The 18,094-nt window shown below is 46.3% G+C and overlaps 1 protein-coding gene across 5 annotated transcripts in view; it reads right to left on the bottom strand.

The window, feature by feature from the left end:
- Nucleotides 1-18,094, bottom strand: part of LOC126470386 (carbohydrate sulfotransferase 5-like) — a 329,795-nt gene that overhangs the window by 76,372 nt on the left and 235,329 nt on the right. For all 5 annotated transcript variants that reach the window (XM_050098216.1, XM_050098219.1, XM_050098218.1 and 2 more), the window contains one exon: nucleotides 9,904-10,049. In XM_050098216.1, coding sequence (XP_049954173.1) covers nucleotides 9,904-10,049 — 146 coding nt within the window. The remainder of the gene's footprint in view (nucleotides 1-9,903; nucleotides 10,050-18,094) is intronic.

An 18,094-nucleotide genomic window follows, 5' to 3' on the forward strand; every position in this document is an offset into this window, starting at 1 on the left:
TTTAGCAGGTTCGAATCCTGCCTCGGGCATGGATGTGCGTGATGTCCTTAGGTTAGTTAGGTTTAATTAGTTCTAAGTTCTAGGCGACTGATGACCTCAGCAGTTAAGTCGCATAGTGCTCAGAGCCATTTGAACCATTTTGAAGTTCCATTTACTAGTGAGCCGCATCCCATATCCTGTATTTTTACAAACCAACAATTTACGATACTGGAAGCACATTTCGTCGCTTTTTTCGTAGCCATTCTCCCTTTTCTTCTTCTGAATGTCGGTTACCTTAATATCCATCGACAAATCACAGTAACCTCATAATGTATTACTTTTCTGCTACCTCTTTCTACGCATGCATTACGAAGTAACAAACTGTACCACTTGTAGTGGAACAGAGATGTAACTATTCACGAGACTCAAAATGTTCCTTCATCAAGCTTATCCACAACTGACTTTTTACAGTAATAAACACCGACTTGTTTTGGAAGACGCATCAGCGAAAGTGCTGGAAAATTTTCTGTTGCAAATACTGCTTCATGGGATCAGTAAGAAGTATTCTGGTTTTCATACTATGAACTCAATGGTGACTACTCCACTTAAATACATCGCCACCATAATAATGAACGTGACTGGGGAGTCGGAAAAACAGTGGGACTACTCTGTGCTGCCCAAGGAAGCTGGAAGGCCGCAAGGTTTACATGGTAGCCTGAGTAGCAAATTCAGAAAGTAATATCCTCTAAACGGAAAATTGTAACCAAAGACTGCTTTTAGGAATCAAAACGTCATATTATTTTTCTGGTATTCTACGTCTACAGTTACAGTATGTAAATCACTGAAGTGCATACGAGACGGTTCTTCCCATTGTACCACGAAGTAGGGCTTCTTCGTGCATAGAACGCGGGAAGAATGACTGCTTGAACTTCTATGTGCGCCCTCTAATTAGTGTAATCTTCCATATTAAACAGAGAATAGGGAAGGAACGGGAAGGGCTGGATGGGAATTCGTGACTTCCAGCCGCACGGGCTATTGTGGTAATGCAATGGCGAAAGCTGAAAATTTGTGCCGGGCCGGTACTCGAGTCCGCATTTACACTTCTCATCAGCGGTTGCCCTAACCGCCTTTTTTTTTTTTTTTTTTTTTTTTAGGCTCCACCACACGCAGCTTGAGGAGACATCCGAAATACGATGGAAACAATGGGACCCAAGGGGTCTCAAACTCGCGACCCTACATCTCCATTTCGCAACGTTTACCACTTTTTTTTACTTTCCCTTTCCAGTTGCTGCCTGCAACAATTTTTTGTTTATTTTTTTTAATATAAAAAAAGATCAACAAGGCCACCGAAATGAAATAAACTTTGTAACAATACATATGAAAAAGGGCCATGACAAGGACTGGTTAACTCAACCGATACCTTGACGACGAAATACAGGATTCAACATTTTGGCGAATAATTCGTGATGCCGTGGCAGGTGCAAATACTTCCAATATGCAGTGACCATATATCGGCGGCAGGAGAGTGGGTTCCTGCCGCACCGCTTGGGGCCATCCGGACAAGGACCCTGACCGATCCAATTTCCAACCTTTCGCACGCTGCAGTGCACCGTTGCTCGTTCACTAATTATTGATTCCTGTAAGAGTTCGGACGATATTAACGTATCCGCACTCAAACAAATGTCAAGGAGCCGTCACGCTCCAAGAGTTCCGGAACCTGTACATAAAATTGGAATAGAGATCAACATAAACATCATTTCCGCCCCTTTTTTTTTATTGCTCATGAAAACCACACATTGCATGTTGTACCACCATGTAGCTAGAACTTCAGAGGTGGTCGTCCAGATTGCTGTGCACACCGGTACCTCTAATACCCAGTAGCATGGCATCTGGCATTGATGCATGCCTATATTAATTTTGGCATACTATCCACAACTTCATCAAGGCACTGTTGTTCCAGATTGTCCCACTCCTCAACGGCGATTCGGCGTCGATGCCTTAGAGTGGTTGGTGGGTCGCGTCGTATATAAACAGCCCTTTTCAATCTATGCCAGGCATGTTCGATAGGGTTCATGTCTGGAGAACATGCTGGCCACTCTAGTCGACCGATGTCGACATCCTGAAGGAAATCATTCACAAGATGTGCACGATGGGGGCGCGAATTGTTGTCCACGAAGACGAATGCCTCGCCAATGTGCTACCGATATGGTTGCACTATCGGTCGGAGGATTGCGTTCACGTATCGTACAGATGTTACGGCGCCTTCCATGACCACCAGCGGCGTACGTCGGCTCCACATAATGCCACCCCAAAACAGCAAGGAACCTCCACCTTGCTGCACTCGCTGGACAGTGTGTCTAAGGCGTTCAACCTGACCGGGTTGCCTCCAAACACGTCTCCGACGATTGTCTGTCTGAATGCGTATGCTACACTCATCGGTGAAGAGTACGTGATACCAATACTGAGCGGTCCATTCGGCATGTTGTTGGGCCCATTTGTACGGCGCTGCACGGTCTCGTGGTTGCAAAGATGGACCTCGCCATGGACGTCAGGAGTGAAGTTATGCATCATGCAGCCTATTGCGCACAGTTTGAGTCGTAACACTACGCCCTGTGGCTGCACGAAAAGCATTATTCAGCATGGTGGCGTTGCTGTCAGGGTTCATCCGAGCCATAATCCGTAGGTAGCGGTCATCCACTGCAGTAGTAGCCCTTGAGCGGCCTGCGCGAGGCATGTCATCGACAGTTCCTGTCTCTCTGTATCTCCTCAATGTCCGAACAACATCGCTTTGGTTCACTCCGAAACGCCTTCACACTTCTCTTCTTGAGAGTCCTTCCTGGCACAAAGTAACAATGTGGACGCGATCGAACCGCGGTGTTGACCGTCTGGGCATGGTTGAACTACAGACAACACGACCCTTGTACCCCCTTCCTGGTGGAATGATTGAAACTGATCGGCTGTCGAAGCCCCTCCGCTGCTCATGCATGGTTGTTTACGTCTTTGGGCGGGTTTAGTGACATCTCTGAAAAGTCAAAGGAACTGTGTCTGTGATACAATATCCACAGTCAACGTCTATCTTCAGGAGTTCTGGGAACCGGGGCGATGCAAAGCTTTTTTGATGTGTGTTTTTGAGTGGTGTCTTTTCTGTTGGTCAATCAACAATTCGCGAGCAGAATAAGTCGGAAATTTGAGCCGGTTAGGAACGGTGTCTGGATGGCCGAAGCGGTTACGGCAACTGCTGATGAGAAGTACTGAATCCTGCTTCGAGTCCCGTTCCGGCACGATTGTTCAACTTTCGACATTGCATTACCTCAATGCCCTCTGCGGCTGGAAGTCACGGATTGTTACCCACCCCTTCCCTTTCTTTCCCCATTCTCTGTTTCATATAAATGTATGCAACAGCCGTGTCATCACGAGTGGTGTCTGCAGGACAAGTCCGAAACGACAGACACCACTCAAATATATAGTCTAATCTCGTCTCCGCGTCTCTTATGGGTGCCAAACATAGCGGTTGTAGTACATTCCTAGATTCCTCACTTAAAGCTGGTTCTTGAAACTTTGTAAGTAGGCTTTCACCAGATAACTTCTTGGCAGGTTAAAACTGTGTGCCCACCGGGACTCGAATCTGAGAGCTTTACCTTTCGCGGTCAAATGCTCTACTGACTTCTATATATGTATATATATTAAGGAATGGACGGGTGGGGGCTCAAGGTGCAGAGTAGGCCGGGGTCGAAACCCGAGGCCTGGCCATAGTGTTCCTCTCGCCGCCACCAAGCCTATGGAGCACAGGAAAGTGAGAGATTCAGGAATCGACATAAATGGAACGTTTTGTTGTTTATTTATTTCCATGTTATGTCGTAACTTTCAATGTTATTATGAAATTATGTGGAACGTACTTCATCCACACAGAAAAAATAAAGTCTGTGCAAAAGAAAATGAAAAAGAAAAAAATAAATAAAATCCGCGCATTTACGGAGCGCTCTCCCATCCGCGGAGGTCGGAGGTAGAATCGATCATAGGCGGCATAAGCTCAGACACCGCCTGAGGAGGGGTTGGTGCCCTCAGCTGGAGGCACCCCCCCCCCCCCCAACCTGAGTGGGGGGTCTAACAAAGAACCCTCGATGACAGCTGGCAAATAATGTTCGGTAGCGTGGGGTATGTTCCAGTGCTGCATGGGCTGTTTGTAAATAGGTCCAGAAGTCGTGACGGGATTTAGGTCCCTCACGGAGTAGGTATCCTAACGCCAACCCCTTGACCCACGTAATGACATGAAATTTGGTGGCGAGAAAATGTTTGTCCTCTGAGTATAGAAACATTCGCGGTTCGATCGTGTGTGGTGGCACTTGGAGATAGAAGGCAGTGATCTGCTCCACGAATCGCCAGACGTCGTGTGAAGAGGCGCAGGTTAGACAGTGGTCATCAGTGTCGAATTGCTGGCAAAGGAGTCAAAGAGGGGAATCCGACAAACCAATGTTGTGCAGTCGCTGTTTCGTGGCAAATTTTCTGTTGACTATATGATACCTCATTGCCCAGACATATGGTATTTCACACTATGGACTACTGGATGGTGGGATGTTTGGTCTCAATAACATTATTGGGAACACAGTGCAAAAGTAGGCCGTAAAAATCCTTGGTCCTGGGTGGACACATATCTGGGAGACTGGTGAGTTTGTCACTGTAGTCGAGGAAAAAGGTCGAAATGTGAGGCAAATGAGGAACGATGTGACAGACACACACTGGTGGTGGGGTGGACGTAGGTAGGAGGACCTCAAGTAAGTTGCGTGTTACAGATGTGCCCCATCTGGTCCCCTGTCTTCTCATGGTACTCATATACAAAACCGCAGCTTGCATACAGACACTGATGAGTCCGAGGCCACCATGGAGAACCTGCACGATGTGGACCAATTGTGAGGCCACATACCCATTGAGAAACGTAATGCGTTGAAGTGTGTCCTGGTGGCGCAGGAGATTCTGGCGGATAATGTGTAACAGGCGATGGAAATTCGTTGCCGCTGTGCGTGTGACGGTGGGATAAAGGTAATGCCGAGATACTGGAACGTTATCACGAGTGGTAGAGGTGCCACTTCACCTTTCTGGAGGCCTTGTCCAATGTACATTGCAGAAGATTTGGCGACATTCATGGCATTGCCAGCGGCAGCGCCATAATGTGTAACCAATTTGAGGACTGCTTGAATCTCAGAGCTCGAGAGGATGAAGAGGGGGAGGTCATCAGCATATGGGCGACAGCGGAAAGTACGATGGCGAAGGGTGAGGCCCGAGAGCTAGGTTGCCTGGCCCCCAATGAGGGGCTCTAGGGCAAAAGCATACAGGACTGTAGAGGGGGTCACCCTTGCCGAACTGAATGGCGGATCGGTACTGGACGTGCTAAATGTCCATTGACTTGGACTCGTGAACTAGCACTGCTGTAAAGTCGCTGGAGGACGTCGTTGAACGGAGGGGGGATGCCCATGCGGGCTGCCACCAAAAACATAAAACGGTGGTGCATTTTATCGAAGGCGCTATCGAAATTACAGCGACGACCGCTGCACGGAGTCTGCAGGCTGCCGCCATCACAACTAAGTGGCGGCATTCCCTTGTGGCAGTCTGTATGTTAACCTAGCCCCCCAGGGCGTCGTTTGCTCTGACGAGAGGACATGAGGGATTATTGTTCAGAGTCGCATCATCAGTAAGCGGGCGAAAATCTTGTAACCAGCAATAAATAGGGTGAAGGGTCTATAGCTCATGACCATCAAATCAGAGGCTGGTTTGTGGACCAGAATGATGATGCCCTCAACAAAGGCGGGGACTGCTTTGACATGTGTCATCTGGTCTTGAAACATATTCATCCACCACACTGCCATGAGTTCCCAGAAGGCTCAGTAAAATTCAGCTGGTCACTAGCCTTAGTTTATTTCCGTTCCAATTGGTTGTCTGGGGTTGGCCGCTGAGTATCCAAACCTTGGAGAATCATATACTAGGAGTCAACAGTGTTGCGATATCTGTCGGCCAAGTCCTTCCTGTATCTCATCAGTGTTCTCCAGATCGCTGGTTCGCCACAGTCCGTCCATCACGCCAATGATGAGCTGCACATGGGAAGGTGTCGTTTCCAGGCTTCACAAGTCTCGATGACTTGCTGGCGACAAGTCAGGTCATGCAGATGAGAAGCATTTAGTTTCCATGGCGTACAGCTGCGCCATACAGATTGGAGTGGAAGAAGAACCACAATGGTCAGAAGAGGCCACTGGACAGCGTTTGGTGCCCCATATCACAGATCTAAGATTCTGTGAGACATAAATATGCTATCTAGGTGGCTTGTGGAATGATTGGTAAGAAAGGTATGGCCAGAGCAGTCGCAATTTTGGACTTCCCTGGTATCTTGGAACAGGAGGTCCTACACCACTATATGTAGTTCCTGACATGTAGTATAGTGTGTAACATGAACTTTTGGGTGCAGAACGCAGTTAAAATCACCTCTGAGCAGGCAGTGTTTGTATCGCCCTAAAAATAGTGGGGCGATGTTCTCAGAATAACGCTGGGCCCATTCATGTCGTTGGTCGGTGCCCAAAGGGGGATAGACATTAATGACGTGTGTCCCCATAGCAGTGAGTGCCATGCCCCGAGCTGATGGAAGGAAGATGACATTGGTGACAGAAATCCCATCGCAGACGTAGATGGCCAGTCCACAGCTCATGGAGGAATGTGCATATAGCCACTGATATTCGGGAGACTGACCAAGTGAACTTCCTGCAAGAGGGTGGTTCAAAATGGTTCAAATGGCTCTGAGCACTATGGGACTTAACTTCTGAGGTCATCAGTCCCCTAGAACGTAGAACTACTTAAACCTAACTAACCTAAGGACATCACACACATCCATGCCCGAGGCAGGATTCGAACCTGCGACTGTAGCTGTCGCGCGGTTCCAGACTGTAGCGCCTAGAACCGCTCGGCTACCCCGTCCGGCGCAGGAGGGTGAAATCAATATCAGAAGCCCAGAACATATCCTGCATAAGGCGGATTTTCACCCTGGAACATATAATGTTGGTGTTGATGGTTGCTATCTGATAGGTGTGTTGGCAGATCACTGGAGGCTGGTCCACTCTGGCGTTAGCGGAAGGACGTGGGTGTCGTGGTGGAACGTCATCCCACTCGCCCCCAAGGGGTTCTGGGGAGAGTGTGGCTAGTGGAGCAGCACCGACGGCGCAGGGTCCCGTAACGGCTCCTGCTCCTCGACCTCCTCGTCGTACCATACCGTAGAGGCGGGCACTGGTGTATAGTCTACTTTGTCGTCAGAAGATGGAGTAGTGGTTCGTGGTGTAGTTTCGGCTGTGCTATGTTCATCAAATAGTTCAACGTCCCCATGGTGCTTTGGGGGTGGATGTAGCTGTGCTTACATCGACTCCTTCGGTAGTGGCGGATTCGGGGTATTGTCGGGCTCATTTGTGGCGTCCGGGCGGCGTGGCAAGATGATAGGAGAAGCAAGAGCAGCAGCACAGGTCACCAGTAGCACCGCAGGTTGCGACGCAGACGGTTCTACGGCGGCTGGAAGTTGCGTAACACGCCGTTGTAGGCATTCGGATGTAACTAAGGTGGCCTCCTTTGCTGCACCGGGAAAAGGTCTGAGGCTGGCCGTCATACGTAATTATTGCACGGCATCCGCAGAGCTGAAGTATGATGGGACGTGACTTCGGAGATCAATGGTGACCTGTCGGGCGCCATTTAGGACACGATATGTCTGACACTGTGTCCAATTCTCCGCAGTATGGCCGTGGACTGTGCCGTATTGCCAGCCGGGGTGGCCGAGCGGTTCTAGGCGCTACAGTCTGGAACCGATCGACCGCTACGGTCGCAGGTTCGAATCCTGCCTCGGGCATGGATGTGTGTGATGTCCTTAGGTTAGTTAGGTTTAAGCAGTTCTAAGTTCTATGGGACTGATGACCTCAGAAGTTAAGTCCCATAGTGCTCAGAGTCATTTGAACCATTTGTGCAGTATTGGTGGAGTGCTGCAGGAAGTTCGAATGGCAATTCGAAAATGCGTATCGTACGCATACCTAAGCCCGCGTGGTCGACGGTTACCGCCCCAACATTGCCATCAGCATGACAGAAGGCAACCCCTGTTTGGTCTCGCGTAGGATGCGTTCGCACGCCGCGTCATTAATGATTTTAACATAGACCGTGCAGCTGGTCCCGGCGGAGGTTCGAGTCCTCCCTCGGGCATGATTGTGTGTGTTTGTCCTTAGGATTAAAAAAAAAATGGTTCAAATGGCTCTGAGCACTATGGGACTTAACTTCTACGGTCATCAGTCCCCTAGAACTTAGAACTACTTAAACCTAACTAACCTAAGGACATCACACACATCCATGCCCGAGGCAGGATTCGAACCTGCGACCGTAGCGGCCGCGCGGTTCCAGACTGTAGCGCCTTTAACCGCTTGGCCACCACGGCTGGCTGTCCTTAGGATAATTTAGGTTAAGTAGTGTGTAAGCTTAGGGACTGATGACCTTAGCAGTTCAGTCCCATAAGATTTCACACACATTTGAACAACGCCACTTCCTCTCGCACAAAACGCTCCACCTCAAGCGCTCTGGGTCAGGTATAATCGTTGCAGAAAGTAAATCGGGGTGTACGGTTCGCCATGTATCGTAGACAGTAAGCCTCCACGGAACGAACGGCCGTCAGAATGTAAACAAGACGAGCTCGCGCTCCGCACACGGAAACACTGGCGTGTCCGCTGTGTTGCCCTTACAGCTTTACTTCTGGCAGTACCTCATCTCCTACGTCCATTCATAGAAGTCCTCTGGCACACCTCAAATGGTTCGAATGGCTCTAAGCATTATGGGACTTAACATCTGAGGTTATCAGTTCCCAAGACTTAGAACTACTTAAACCTAACTAACCTGAGGACATCACACACATCCATGCCCGAGGCAGGATTCGAACCTGGGACCGCAGCAGCAGCGTGGTTCCGGACTGAAGCGCCTAGAACCGCTCGGACACAGCGGCCGGCTCTTGCACACCTTCTCCGTCATATCCTTTCTTCCTCGAGTATTAGTTTCGCAAGATGGGCACAACTTTTGTGAAGTTTGAAAAGGGAGAGAGAGGACTGTCAGAAGTTTAAGTTCTGTTGGCGGGTCGTGAGTCTTGCTCGGACAGCCCAGTCGATAGAGTACTTGCCCACGAAAGGCAAAGGTCACAAGCTTGAGTCCCGGCCTGGTATACAGGTTTCATCTGCTGGGAAATTTGATGTCAGTGCACACCCAGCTGCAAAGTGAATACTTATTCTTTCACGAGATTGTTTGCATCTATCTTGAAGCGTCTGCCAACTCCGTGTCGCTCTCCCACGCGCCCGACAAACCTGTGACCACTCCTGCTGCCATTCTTTGTCTGCGTTCAATATTCGATATTGTATGATACTTAGCAAATTGCAGGTTATTGTCTGCTGCGAAACGATGGGTACCTCCTTTCAAGTCGTAAACGTGTAGAAAGTCATAAAGCAATAGTTTTCAACATTAAAGGCGAATGCTGTATTGGTTCCCATCCAAATCAGTGAAGCATATCACTACATCACGAATTTCTTTTCCTGTGTATTTCACGTTTTTAGCTAGCCTTAAAGGTCTGGGATGAGCACACATCGACTGATCCTACACTGTAGAACAATGAAGTATTCTAATTAAAAATATCATCTTTAACTGAATCAGAATCACACTGCAAATAAACACTTACTATTCTAAGACACATATATTCTTTTCTGTGCTTGATTATTATCAAGGACAAACGTCATGTAAAATCACAACAAAAACAAATGAGACTGTTCAGGATTTGCCTTGTCAGCGTCCATAAGCAGTTAATAACTGGTAATAACGAATTCACTACAAATAACTTCACAAATATGCACATATGCGATAGATCATCAGAGGAGAAGTTACCTTGCTGTCACGTTGTATAGTCCGTTTGGGTACTGGTAGTCTTCCATCTCTGCACCTATGATTTGCCTCATTTCTGAGACCACGTCACTGATCTCCTTCGTGTAGTTTACGGGTTCATCGATATCAATTTCATTGCTGGACCATTGCTGTACAGACAAACATGACAAAAATTAGAAAGAGATCTTAAAATTTCTTAAAAAGTTCTTGTCAGTCATCATATCATAATTTAAATTTAAAAAATGTTTCGGACCTCCTTAAGCAAATCATTTCTGAAATTTTTACACTAAGTGTCATAACAAGTATGGAAAGAAACTAATACACAGTTTGACATACTTTGTTTGATTTCTTTCTATAACGTTCTGCGGATTTATGTTCTGGGATTACTCATTCTTAAGTAGGATAAGGATACTGAACGGGTAATTCAGTACGTAAGGGGAGATAAAAATCTAATGGTCACTGGGGATTGAATTGCAGTTTTAGGGGAAGGAGAAGAAGAAAGGGTTACGGTAGAGTATGGGTCTGGCAGTAGGAATGAGAGAGGAGAAAGACTAATTGAGTTCTGCAATAAATTTCAGATGGTAATAGCGAATATTCTGTTCAAGAATCACAAGACGAGGAGCTATTCTTGTATAAGGCCGGGAGATGCAGGAAGATTTGAGTTAGATCACATCGTGCAGAGATTCCGAAACCAAGTATTGGATTGTAAGACATACGCAGGGGCAGATATAGACTCAGATTACAATTTCGTAATGATGAAGAGTAGGCTGAAGTTTAAGAGACTAGTCAGAAAGAATCAATGCGCAAAAAAGTGAGATCCGTAAGTACTGATGAATGAAGAGATACACTTGAAGTTCTCTGAGGCTATATATACTGCGGTAATGAATAGCTCAGTAGGCAGTTCAGTTGAAGAGGAATGGATATCTCTAAAAAGATCAATATCAGTAGTTGGAGAGAAAAACGTAGGTACAAGGAAGGTAACTACGAAGAAACCATGGGTAATAGAAGAAATACTTCAGCTGATCGACGAAAGATGGAAGTACAAAAACGTTCAGAGAAATTCAGGTATACAGATACACAAGTCACTTAGGAACGAAATAAACAAGAATTCAAGGGAAGTTACGTCGAAATGGCTACATGAAAAATGTGAAGAAATCGAAAAAGAAATGACTGTCGGAACGACTGACTCGGCATAAAATAACCTTCAGTGACATTAAAAGCAAGGGCGTTAATAAAGAGGGCGAGGGGAGTTCCACTGTTAAATGCAGAGGAAAGCGTATCTGTTGACGTGTTAGAAGAAGAACCAGGAGTCGACAGAGAAGAGATAGGGGATCCAGTATTAGAATCAGCATCTAGAAGAGCTTTGGAAGACTTAAATAAGCCACATGGAATAGATAATATTCCATCGGAATTTCTAAACTCATTGGGGTAAGTAGCATCAAAATGATTATTCACGGTAGTGTGTAGAATGTATGAGACTGGCGATATACCATCAGACTGGGCAAAACATCATCCACACAATTCTCAAGATTGCTAGAGCCCACAAGTTCGAGAAGTATCGCACAGTCAGCTTAACTGTTCGTGCATCCAAGTTGCTGACAAGATTAATGTACAGAAGAAGGGACAAGAAAATTGAAGATCTATTAAATGACGATCAGTTTGGCCGATCTGTAAGTAGGACCCACGACAAGGCCAATTATTTCTGTAGTTGGCACGAATTCATCGAGATTGGGCCGTGCATGAATGGAAACGTGTCGCCTGGTCGGATGAAGCTCAGTTCCTGTTACACCAGGTCGATGGTCGTGTCTGGATATGCCACTAGCCAAGTCCGCTGTTGTTCGAAACAAGTACCGCACTACTGACGCAGGCTGGTGGGAGCAGTGTTACACTAAGGGGGACATTCACCTGGACATCCCTGGGAGCTTTGATAGTAATCGAAGGCACCATGACAGCTGTGGACTACAAGAACAATACCGCGTACTGCCTTTGTTCCTTCATTCTTGATGTCTTCACCAACAGTGATGATATCTTCCAATAGGACAACTGTGTGTCGCACGGCCAGAATCTTGCTTCAGTGGTTTGAAGAGCATAATAGTAAAACTCACGCAGATGTCTTGTCCAACAAATTCGCTTTATCTGAAACCGATGGAACACATTTGGGACACTATAGGGCACCAGCTCCATGCCCACAAACCACCGTTGTGTAAACAAATGGGACTGCATTCCAAAGGTGGACCAAAACGATACTAAGTAGCTGGTCATAATGTTTTACCTCATCAGTGTACGTCGCTTATTCGCAACATTATTGCATAAACATTTTTCAAATTCTTTTCAATTAATATTTTATTTTACAGGGAAAGAATATAAGATACACCTTCATCTTTTACTTTCTTTGTATTTAAATTATCTAAAACTGTTTCCCAAACAAATTATTTGCGTAGTTATTCTACGTGAGATTTTAAGAGGTTTTACTTTCCCTAGTGGAAGTAATATGTCGTTGGACAGTTTCCTGATAACTTCATCAACATTCAGCTGTTAGTCATTTATCATTACGTTTTGATCTGCTTCAATAAAATTACACAACAGTCTTTTACACCTCAAAGCATCATTTCATATTGTTGTTTTTGGTGTGATCCAAAGAAATATCTTTAAAATCTTTGCGGCATATTGCAAATTTATACACTCTCAAGTAAAGTCAAACTTGTTATCAGAATGTCCACGATTACAACTGGTGGAAAATTTTGTAATAATTAAAATCTCTGTAGCTATCAGTACGGAAAATGTGATATTTCTATAGAGGATTTGTAGCAGTGATACTAATAACAGTAGTAGCGGATCACTTTCACTAGAATATTTTACATGTCTTGATATTACAAAATAAGAGCAAGAAAACGTAAATGATATATACAGACATGGACATATGTAACAGCCTATTTGTTTATTTATTTACACATCAAGTTCCGTAGGACCAAGTTAAGGAGCAAATCTCCAAGGTCATGAAACGTGTCATTACATGAAATTACAACATATAAGTAATAACAAATAAAAGTAAAATGATTATGAACCTGAAAAAAGTCAAGCTGGTATTCATTTTTAAGACGCATCGTGAGTTTTATATTAGGATGGAGAGAGTTACACGACCTCTTCACGCGTTTTAGTTCCATGTGTTCGCACCACTAACGTGTCGCCCATGTAAACGCAATCAACAATACAACAAGAATCAGCGTAATTTTTCAAGAATCTCCTAGACAAAATAGAAGGAGTGACCCATGAGGAAACTCTTCAGTTTCGATTTGAAAGCGCGTGGATTACTGCTAAGATTTTTGAATTCTAGTGGTAGCTTACTGAAAATGGATGCAACAGTATACTGCAAACCTTTCTGCATTCGAGTTAAGGAAAAGTGATGGAAATGCAGGTTTGATTTCTGCCGAGTATTAACTGAGTGAAATGACAGTAAGGAGTATATATACATATATATTGAGAGGCCAATGTCAAAATACCCAGACTCGTGAACAGGGGTCGACAAGAGGTTCGTGAACTTAACACCACTTATTGCCTCAACCGCCCATTTCTGAGCCAAAAATTTCTTTTTAGAATGGGAAGGGTTACACCAAAATATAATACCATACGACATAAGAGAATGAAAATAAGCAAAGTAGACTAATTTTCGTGTTAACAATCACTCGCTTCAGATACCGTTCGAGTAGTAAAAAATGGCAGCATTTGTCTTTGAACACGATCCTGAACGTGGGCTTTCCACGACAGCTTACTATCTATATGAACACCTAGAAATTTGAACTGTTCAATTTCAGTAATCATATGACCATTCTGTGAAATTAAAACGCCAGGTTTTGTTGAATTGTGTGTTAGAAACTGTAAAAGCTGAGTCCTGCGAATTAGCGAACAAATACTTTAATAAGGATAAGTCGACGGCGATGGTCTTATGGTACAATCGTCCTGGCATTTATTTGAAGTAATTAGGGAAACCTCAGAAAATCGGTATCGTAAGGGGATTAGAGCCTCCATCCTCCTGTATACAGGGATAGTCTGTTAAGGACAGTACAGCATGGATGGATTTATTCCAAATTACAATACTGTTTCGATTATACATTCCTGGAAATTGAAATAAGAACACCGTGAATTCATTGTCCCAGGAAGGGGAAACTTTATTGACACATTCCTGGGGTCAGATACATCACATGATCACACTGACAGAACCACAGGCACATAGACACAGGCAACAGAGCATGCACAATGTCGGCACTAGTACAGTGTATATCCACCTTTCGCAGCAATGCAGGCTGCTATTCTCCCATGGAGACGATCGTAGAGATGCTGGATGTAGTCCTGTGGAACGGCTTGCCATGCCATTTCCACCTGGCGCCTCAGTTGGACCAGCGTTCGTGCTGGACGTGCAGACCGCGTGAGACGACGCTTCATCCAGTCCCAAACATGCTCAATGGGGGTCAGATCCGGAGATCTTGCTGGCCAGGGTAGTTGACTTACACCTTCTAGAGCACGTTGGGTGGCACGGGATACATGCGGACGTGCATTGTCCTGTTGGAACAGCAAGTTCCCTTGCCGGTCTAGGAATGGTAGAACGATGGGTTCGATGACGGTTTGGATGTACCGTGCACTATTCAGTGTCCCCTCGACGATCACCAGTGGTGTACGGCCAGTGTAGGAGATCGCTCCCCACACCATGATGCCGGGTGTTGGCCCTGTGTGCCTCGGTCGTATGCAGTCCTGATTGTGGCGCTCACCTGCACGGCGCCAAACACGCATACGACCATCATTGGCACCAAGGCAGAAGCGACTCTCATCGCTGAAGACGACACGTCTCCATTCGTCCCTCCATTCACGCCTGTCGCGACATCACTGGAGGCGGGCTGCACGATGTTGGGGCGTGAGCGGAAGACGGCCTAACGGTGTGCGGGACCGTAGCCCAGCTTCATGGAGACGGTTGCGAATGGTCCTCGCCGATACCCCAGGAGCAACAGTGTCCCTAATTTGCTGGGAAGTGGCGGTGCGGTCCCCTACGGCACTGCGTAGGATCCTACGGTCTTGGCGTGCATCCGTGCGTCGCTGCGGTCCGGTCCCAGGTCGACGGGCACGTGCACCTTCCGCCGACCACTGGCGACAACATCGATGTACTGTGGAGACCTCACGCCCCACGTGTTGAGCAATTCGGCGGTACGTCCACCCGGCCTCCCGCATGCCCACTATACGCCCTCGCTCAAAGTCCGTCAACTGCACATACGGTTCACGTCCACGCTGTCGCGGCATGCTACCAGTGTTAAAGACTGCGATGGAGCTCCGTATGCCAAGGTAAACTGGCTGACACTGACGGCGGCGGTGCACAAATGCTGCGCAGCTAGCGCCATTCGACGGCCAACACCGCGGTTCCTGGTGTGTCCGCTGTGCCGTGCGTGTGATCATTGCTTGTACAGCCCTCTCGCAGTGTCCGGAGCAAGTATGGTGGGTCTGACACACCGGTGTCAATGTGTTCTTTTTTCCATTTCCAGGAGTGTACATTTTTGCAATGAAGTTATTTCATAATGTAAAAAGCTAAAACTACACTCTTCATTCACTCCTCAACAACAGTGCACAAACTACACACACTATTCGCTGATGCAAGAGTATGACGATGATTTGTTTTTATTTTGTGTACTGCAGTTTCCCAATTTGTTTTCTTGTAACTTAAGTTAACAACCTTAAATAGTGAGCGAGATGTTGAGCTGTGGAAGAGTAGCAGTGTAAAGGATATGTGTAAGGTTTCACTGAAGAAAACACTTTAGTGTGCAATATATTAGCATTACCTGTATCGGGTGGTAATAATTAAACTAACGGTATTCCGAGAGCTGCAATGCGGGATAATACATCGCAGGACACTGAAACATCGTACGTATGTCCATTAACTGGTGACTGTTGGTATAAAGCGTTACGAAGGTTGAAGTTTTCCGTACGAAATGCAATGGCTATTGAGAAGAAAAGTCGTGCACTGTTGGTAAAGCTGGTTTATCAGAACAACAGCAACAGCAGGGCTGCATGCGGGAATATGGCCGACAGAAACAGCTACGAAGAGGCTCCACGTGGATAAGTAGACTAAAGAATATGATCAAGAATACGCTATTGTAGTGCCTGCGTTATTCTGAATTACGATGCAAAGTTCCTTTGGACATGCATGCATGTCCAAAGGAACAGGCACTGCGGCGACTACAGCCGCTATGAAATACATTAAATGTATTCGTAATTGCGAATATGGGCAGCCATCAGCTCAGGAACGGAACGACAGCAGTGACAATAATTTGTACTGGCCCGGGAATCGAACCCGAATTTCCCGCTTATCGTGAGCCGTCGCCTTACCATTTGGCTATCCGTGCGCGAGTCACGGCCAGACCCAAACTTCCGTATGTCGCCATCCATGCATCTGCAACATGCATGCATGTCCAAAGGAACTTTACATCGTAATTCAGAATAACACAGGCACTGCAATATCGTATTTAGCCACCGACCCGGGCAAGCGACTTCCAAGTAAAATGTCTCACCTGTACGGGAATATGCGTAATGGATGTACGAGTACATGTTGTAGATGCATGGTTGACGACATATCGAAGTTTGGGAGTTGCCGTGAGTCGTGCGACGGCACACGATACGCGGGAAATCCGGATTCGAGTCCCGGTCCGGCACAAATTTTCATTGCCGTCGTTCCATTCAACAGCTGATGATTGTCCTTGTTCGCATTTAGTGTGTGATCAAAAAGGTTGAAGAAAAAGATGAATCAGGTGGTGCAGCAGGAGAGCGAGACGGCCAATTTTCATGGCAGTTGTTGATGCAGCTGCTGTAACTGCAATTCTCTCTCTCATTATCAACAGCTTAAAAGATTTTGAAGTACGTTTCACACCGGTATCCCTACAAATTTCAGAGTGTGCACCAAATGAAGCCCCCAAGATGGGCTGAAACACCGTGACTATGCCCTTCGTTTTTGGCACACACGAAAATGGATGACATGTGGCCGAGGAATATCTCTGAATGAACGAGGCACATTTTACTCTGTACGGTACCGTGAATTCACAGAAATGTTGGATATGCGGTTCTGCTAAGACACATGTGCAGGAACATTCACTGCAGACAGCTTATGTGACTGTGTGATGTGGTTTCACAAGCTTCTTCATTCTGGGTTGTTTTTCTTCCAGGAGATGACATCTCGCGGGCCTGTTACGTACACAGTGACATCTGTTGTTGTACCTGTCTCCTTGTGCAACACGTGATTCCAGCTTTGCAAGAACGCAACTGTGTCCACATCACTATTTTCAGGCAAGATGGGGCGATATCATCTGTTGCTTGCCATGTGAAATATTTGCTTTGAGAAACCTTTACTAACGACCGCACTGACTCTAAGCAATTTCAGGATGTGTGGCCTTCCAGATCCCCCGACCTAAATCCATATGACTTCTTGTTGTGGGGATATCTGAAAGATGGTGTCTATCAGGGATTTGTGTGCATTTTTTCTGATCTGCAGCGTAGCATACGACGACATATCGCTCTGATTACACCGCATATGCTGCGAGCAACTGTCGACTATGGCGTGTTACAGATGAACCATGTTGTTGAGTTAGGAGACAGTGTTATAACTTAAGACCATATGCTCATAAAAGTGTCAGAATAACAGTTATCATGTGTTTGATAGTTCCTCCCCTTTTCCTGCACCCCACACCACATTCTGACTGCCTACAGCGCCATTTTTTCACCTGGTTGGTTGTTTCGGGGAAGGAGACTAGACAGCGAGGTCATCGGTCTCATCGGATTAGGGAAGGGCGGGGAAGGAAGTCGGCCGTGCCCTTTGAAAGGAACCATCCCGGCATTTGCCTTGAGCGATTTAGGGAAATCACGGAAAACCTAAATCAGGATGGCCGGACGCGGGATTGAACCGTCGTCCTCCCGAATGCGAGTCCAGTGTCTAACCACTGCGCCACCTCGCTCGGTTTTCACCTGGTGGCAGAAAGTGGAACTACTACTTATTTCAGCATACTCCGCGAGCGGATCGATTAATGAACATACCTACGATGTTTCAGCGTCCTGCTATGTAAACAGGACGCAATGCAGCGCTTGGAACACCGTCAGTTCAATTATAACCACCCGGTATTACGTTTTTTTACCAAATCAAATCTCTTTGCTACGTTAACAATCTTTT

Source organism: Schistocerca serialis, chromosome 3 (genome assembly GCF_023864345.2).
Source record: "Schistocerca serialis cubense isolate TAMUIC-IGC-003099 chromosome 3, iqSchSeri2.2, whole genome shotgun sequence".
NCBI classification, from domain to species: domain Eukaryota; kingdom Metazoa; phylum Arthropoda; class Insecta; order Orthoptera; family Acrididae; genus Schistocerca; species Schistocerca serialis.